Raw genomic sequence first — 7,122 nt, 5'->3', positions numbered from 1 at the left:
TGCCTCAAGGAGAAGAAACCATTACATCTACTTAGTTCTACATAAGTAACAAGAATGAATAGAACCAATAAAGATTGCGAAGTAAATATCACAGTTACATAAACGCGAATTATCTATTTGCTTGTCGCCTTAATGGTACACATTACGCTCCTGGCCAATTAACGTTAGCGTAATCTCTCGGGTCAATAAAATAGTCAGATTATTAAGTCTGCTTTCATATTATTGCCTACTACCAAAGATGTGCATTTATCGAAACAAAGGGATTTACAAAAAAAAAAAAAAAAAAAGCCTGTGGCTCCTCCTCCGAGACGCCCCCTCCCACCCGTGATGAACAGGCGGCCGTCTCCCTCCCGCTAGTCCCCGGAGACCATCCTTGTGCTGCTTTACGCTGTTCTGAAATCCGGTGTAGAAGAGATTTTTTTTTTCAATCTCCAGCGAGGAGCAGTTATTGCCCCCCTCGGCGGCGTGCCGGCTTGGGAGGTAGCAAACAACAGGGGAAGACGCCCCGCCTGGCTCAGAAGGCAGCGGAAAGGGCGCAGGTTCTGGCCAGCTCCGGCCCCGCCGTGCGCGCCGCCGCGGTCCCCGTCCCGGCAGGCCGGGCGAGGGGAAGGGCAGGTGGCCGTGAGCCGGGTCCGGGCCGCCGCGCGGCGGTGCAGCGTCGGGCCGGCGCCCCGCTGAGCCCGCTCCTTCCCGTCGGTTGCGGCCGCGGCTGCAGGCAGATGCGCGAGCCTCCCGCCGCGAGGCAGGCCCGGCCCAGAGGCTTCTGCCCGCTGCGAGGCACCTCTCGTCCCCCCAGCCCGCGGCCGCGGCCTTGCTAAGGGGAGGGTCCCGCAGAGACACCGCCGGCTCCCTGTACGAGCCGCAACGCCTGAGCACGCGCTTTGTCCCCGCGCGCACGCCGTCCCGCGGCCCCGTGCTGGAGACGCGCGCGGCGGAGATGGGCGAGACCATGTCCAAGAGACTGAAGCTGCATCTGGGAGGGGAGGTAGAAATGGAGGAGCGGGCGTTCGCCAACCCCTTCCCGGACTACGAGGTGGCCGCCTCTGCGGCGCTTGCCCCCGGAGCAACCGAAGAGACGAGTTGTGCTCGCCACCAGCCCACCGCGGACGAGCTCGGCCTCCCTTTTCACAACGACGGAAAGGTACTTGGCGGGCCGGACGGGGAGCGCCGGTGGTGGTAGCTTCCACCTGCCCCGCCTCGGCGACGTGACGTCACAGGCGCGCGCCGCCTAAACCCGGGTTGGGGGTGGCGGAGGGCGCTGGACGGCACCTTGCGCGGGCTGGAGTCCCTGAGCCGTGACTAATGTGGCGTTTGCCGCCTTCCAGCGGACGGGCTTCTCCAGGCCCCTCTCGTTAACTAAGTGCACTTTGGCTCTTTACCTCCTGGCGCTGGGGCGGGGCCGGGTTGGGCGGTGGTTAGTTGTTCAGAGTGCGCGCCTGGAGGTTTGCAGGCGCTCCAGACCCCGAGCTGCGGACCTCCCGGCCGACAGCGCTCCCTCGGGCTGCCTTTTCCTTTGTCACGCCGGTCCTCAGGCCCCGGCCTTTGCGGCATAGCAGCAGCCGCAAAGCAGCTCTGTCCTTGTGCCTGGGAATCGGAAACGCGTGAGGGAGGCGACGCTTTACTCTCAAGGTCCTGATATAAAATAAATTCTGATGTCAAAGTGGCATATTTTGGGATGACATTCTGCCACTTTTCCTAGGGTATCCAAACAAACATTAACTTGGGGCAAACAAAAGTGGATATCAAAGATGTGAGCCTCAGCACAACTGTTTTCATGCTCGGTTAGGCCGTGTATTTACCACGCTGTGTTTTCCACTAGTTTTCCAAGGCCCACGTCACTTCTCTTACTCCCCGTGTATTTCATATGTATAAAGAGATAAAGGCCAAAGCTAAGAAGGTAATTTTGAAAAGTCCATTGGTCTGAAGGCAAGTGACTTCTGTGAACATGACTTTTCTTGTATGTGATGAAACTAGATAACAATTCCTAAGTCATAGGGATGTTAATGACTGAATTAAGCGAGGTATAAAAAGTACCTAGCAAACTGCTGGATTTTGTAGGTTAAGTGGGACATCAATAAATGTTAGCTTCTTTCTTATCCTGAACAATTTCAGTCATATGGCTTAGCATTCATATATCAATATTATTTTTCTCTAGATTTCTTCTGTTTATACATACATGTACCTGTTATAATTGTGACGTAGCATTCAATTTTTTTAATAACAGAAATCTCTGACAAGCATTAAAAAAATCCATCTAATTAATAAAAAAAATCCACCATTAGTACTTATTACAGGTGGCTATCTCGGTACTCTTTGGAGTAAGTAGGTTGCTGCAATGTTTTGTGAAAGACTTGCAGCATCAGCTTTATCTGATGTACATATCATCAGGTCTAGTCAAAAACCTGACAATTTGGTAGAGAAAGTTTACTATAAAGAATGATTATTGGGTGGTGCCTGTGGCTCAGAGTAGGGTGCCAGCCTCTTATACCAGGGGTAGGGGGGTTCAAGCTCGGCCCCAGCCAAAACTGCGCAAAAAAAAAAAAAAAAGAGAATGATTATTAACCATAAGGAGACTAATATAATGAGAGATTACACATATATCTCACACATATGTACAGCTAACTTAAAATGAGCTCAGGTAATTGATTTAAAAAATCCTTAGTAACAAACTATTATGGAGTTGGCAGATTTATGTAATCTTCACTCACTAATAGGCACTTTCTGAAAAGTAAAGAGAACTGAAGAATACAGAGGGAGAAGAGTAAGGAATAGCCCTAAATTCCTAAATTAGGAAACCCCTAAATTGTTTCTTTAACAGTGTCTGAGGGTCAGGAATCCATTGTAGGTTACTAGCCAGGTTCTGGCTCACTTTCTCTCCCAAAGCTGTGATGAAGCTCCTAGCCAGTCTAGGAGCTTCATTTTGAAGCTCAATTAGGGGCAGAAGAATCTGCCTCCAAGCTCATTCTTTCAGGGTGAGTGGCTTTACTAGCTGTTGCCTGGAGGGTTTGGTTTCTCCCTATATGGGCTCTCCCATAGGGCTGCATCAGAACATAGCAGCTGGCTTCCCCAGAGTGGGTGAGCAAAGAGAAAGAGTGCCAGTAGCAGCAGTCATCACACAGGTGTGACTTACTGTCACTCCTGCCATATCCTACCCATTAGAAGCTACACAGAAAGTCCAGCCTATCCTCAAGTAGGGGATTACAGGAAAGCATAAATTGCCTGAGGAGTAGGGTCCTGCAACCAGGGTTGAGATGTTGAACTTGTAAGAGAGGGCATGGGCTGTCTGGCCAGCAGAGAAATTGCTAGTAACACAAAGTAGAACTTGGTGGAAATGTGCCCTCCAGAATCCTGCGATGAGACTACATAAAGATATCTTGGTGTGAGAGAAGGAAGGAGAGAAATTAATTCTGCTCATGAGCATCAGAGAAAGCTTTTCAGGTTAAGATGCTTATGTGGTTCTTAAAAGACTAAAATTTCCAGGCTGAGGTGGAGGACCAAGGATCACATGAGAAAGAACTTAAGAGATACTGCATTCTGGAAAGTCAAGGGGTGGAGTATGACTGGACAAGAGGGAGCATGAATGATGCGGGGTAATGAGGCTGAAAAGGTAGATTTATTTAAAAATAAATTTTATTGTGATATTTAAGGTATACAACATGATGTTATAAAATATGTAAAGGTAGTGTATGGGTTTCTAGAGTGAGGCAAATTAATATATCAGTAATCTCACATAATTGCCCAGTTATTTGTTTTTGTTTTTTTTGTCAAGAGCTAGCTAAAATCTACTCATTTGGCATGAAACCCACATACAGAACAGTTTTGTTATCTGTAGTCCTGTCCTCAGCTGTCCAGACTAATTTCTCCTGCACATCTGTTACTTTGTATCTTCTGACCTACACTTCCCTATTTCCTTTCCTCACCCCTCTCCTACTCATTCCTAACTGATGTTTTGTTCTCTATTTCTGTATATTTGATTTTTAAAAAATTTTACATTATACATGTGAGAGAAATCATACAGTAGTTTTCTGTCTCTGGCTTATTTCACTTAGCATAATGTTCTCTAGTCCATCTATTCATGGCAGATGGTAAGCTTAATAATACTGTTAAAGCTGAATAATATTTCATTGTATGTACCACAGGTTTTTTTTTTTTTTTAAATACATTTGTCTACTGATGGACACTTAAGATTGTTTTTGTGTCTTGGCTATAACGTTGCAGTGAACATGGAAGTGTGGGTATGTGCGTATTTTTATGAGGTGGTGATTTCATTTCCTTTGGGTATATGCCCAGAAGAGGGATTGCTGGGTCATATGATAGTTATATATTTAATTTCTTTAGAAACCTTAATACTGGTTTCCATAATGGCTTCACTAGTCTACATTCCCACCAACAGTAAACAAAAGTTCCTTTTCCTTCATACCCTTGCCAACATCTATTTTCTTTTGATTTTTTGATAAAAGTTGTCCTAATGGATGTAGGGTGATACCTCATCATGGTTTTGATTTACATTTCCCTGATGAATTATGGCTGAGCACCTTTTTATTTATACACCTGTTGAATAATTTTATGTTGGTCTTTGGAGAACTGTCTATTCAGGTCTTTTGCCCATTTTTAAATTGGGCTGTGTGATATTTGTGTTTCCACTGTTGAGATGATTGTGTTCTTTATAAATTTGGGATATTAATCCCTTCTCAGATATATGGTTTGCAAATATTTTTTCCCAGTAGTGCAGGCTGCCATTTCATTTTGTTGATTGGTTTTTTTGCTGTGCCAAAGCTTTTTAGTTTGACATAGTCTTATTTTTATTATTGCTTTTGTGGCCTGAGCTTTTAGTGTGATGTCCAGAAAATCATTGTTATACCTATGTTTAGGATGTTTCTCCTATGTTCTTTTCTAAGAGTTTTATTATTAGCCATCTGAAGGATTTTAAAACCTTTTCCATAAATAAATGAAATTAGGAAAACTCTTTCTTGGTGTCTATAATTTGGCATAATCTTTAGCTACTGGAAATTCTTTATTTTATGAGTCACTATGTAATTTCACATATTTTTCTTTAAAAATGGATTCTAGTTTGCTTCAAAGTTTATTTAAATCACGATATGGAAGCATAAGAAAATCACTCCTCAGTTCTAAGTTACAATTGAGAAATGTAATTCTTTTTTTCTTCCTTCAAGTGGACTAAAAGTATAAAGTAGCATGTGTGTTGTGGGAGGTTGGGGGTATACTATAAACCTTTCCCCTCAAAGTGAGATTTGTGCACTGAAAGCATCAGCATCCCCAGAGAGCCTGTCCCCACTCCAGACCTCAGGAACCACATGTGCATTTTAACAAGATACCCAGGCCAGGGAACTCCTAAATATGAGGAGGATTAAATTTGAGGAATATGGCTGTATATATAGCTTTGTTAAATTTTCTTGTAGTATGTATGAACTTCATCTGCAGCTGATTTTCAGTTACTGATACGGAAAAATACTAACAAAAAAGAGTTATGGTAGGATTATAGAGAGGAAACTAATGAAATATTGTAAGTTAGCATTTCCTGTCATTTGGAAAATAAATGTAATGTAGACCAGTCAAGGATTTTATTTGTTTTATATTTGCTTATTTATTTTTTATTAAATCATAACTTTGTACATCGATGCATTTATGGGGTACAGGATACTGCTTCAATATACAATATGAAATGCTTACATTGAACTAAGTAACACATCCATCACAATTATACTCATTTCTTAATAGTTTTGAAATATACCATTGTATAATGCACATTAGGTGAGGTCCCCCCAAAAACCCTCTCTCCTCCCATATCTTCCCTCCCCTCCCCTCTTGAAAGGTGTTCTTTGGAGCCTCTGATCAGAGACGCAGGGAAAAGAAACTGCAGACGGGATGATTGATTTGAAGGGAGGCCGAGACTTGGCGGCCCGGCTAAACTTTACTGATTATCTTATATACTTTCAAACATTCGGTAAGAATTTAACACATATACAAAGAAGTGAAGTAACATTAGGAGGCTGCCATTTAAGATTACATATCAGTGTGAAGGCTGAGGAAAACATATACAATTGATTTTGTTTAGAGTAAAAACATAAGAGGGACTGACTGACTGTTCTTGCTGGCTCAAACTGAAACTAGAGATTATAATGTTAATGAAGGGGGAAGACAGAGAACAGAACTCAGTGCTCCAATACAGGTTTGTTTACTTCCAGCTACACTCCGGCTGATTCTCCAGAATTTCTAAAGAGAGTATTTCTGCATATTTCTGCATATCTATAGGCAGGTACAGAAGCTCGATCTTCAAAGAAATCTTTCTCAGAATCAATCTCCTGGGGGAGCACATTGAAGCAAACTGCCATGTCTGAGCAAGGGGTGCTTATCTCTTACACCCTCTTCTCTTCCCTTCTACTTTCTGGACTATGGTTATGTTTGCCATTCAGAAGAGTATGTAGGTGATTATATATTGATTTCATAGTAGTATTGAGTACATTGAATACTTTTTTTCCCTTTCTTGAGATACTTCACTAAGAAGAGTATGTTCCAGCTCCATCCAGGTAAACATAAAAGATGTGAAGTCTCCATCATTTTTATGGGTGCATAGTATTCCATGCTGTACATATACCACAATTTGTTAATCCAGTCATGGGTTGATGGACATTTGGGCTTCTTCCATGTCTTGGCTATTATGAATTGGGCTGCAGTAAACATTCTGGTGCAAAGGTCTTTGTTGTAAAATAATTTTTGATCATCTGGGTATATACTTAATAGAGGGATTGCAGGATCAAATGGTAGGTCTACTATTGGTTACTTGAGTGTTCTCTAAACTTCTTTCCAAAATGGTTGTAATAGCTTGCATTCCCACCAGCAGTGTAGAAGCATTCCCTTCTCTCCGCATCCATGCCAACCTCTGTAGTTTTTGGATTCTGTGATGTGGGCTAATCTTACTGGAGTTAGATGATATCTCAAAGTGGTTTTGATTTGCATTTTGTTGAGTCCTCCTAAAGACCCCTCCCCTGTTTAATAAGACCCCCTGGACAGAAACCCCCTGAACATGGCTTCTCCCTGTTTCCTATGACTCCCTCCAACGCCCCCTCCTCCACATTCCATTCCCCTCCCCCGACTTGGCAG

The 7,122-nt window shown here is 43.4% G+C and overlaps 1 protein-coding gene across 1 annotated transcript in view; it reads left to right on the top strand.

Annotated features, from left to right (window-relative positions):
• Positions 1–490: 490 nt before the first annotated feature.
• The window catches only part of LANCL2 (LanC like 2), a 60,601-nt gene continuing 53,969 nt past the window's right edge, over positions 491–7,122 (top strand). The window contains exon 1 of the mRNA XM_012805924.2: positions 491–1,141. Within this exon, the coding sequence (XP_012661378.1) occupies positions 938–1,141 (204 nt within the window). The 5' untranslated portion in view covers positions 491–937. The remainder of the gene's footprint in view (positions 1,142–7,122) is intronic.

This window comes from Otolemur garnettii, unplaced genomic scaffold (genome assembly GCF_000181295.1).
Source record: "Otolemur garnettii isolate 467f Iridium unplaced genomic scaffold, OtoGar3 scaffold00045, whole genome shotgun sequence".
Classification (NCBI taxonomy): Eukaryota; Metazoa; Chordata; class Mammalia; order Primates; family Galagidae; genus Otolemur; species Otolemur garnettii.
The sequence above is the reverse complement of the archived record's forward strand: the minus strand, read 5'-3'. Positions and strand labels throughout refer to the sequence as shown.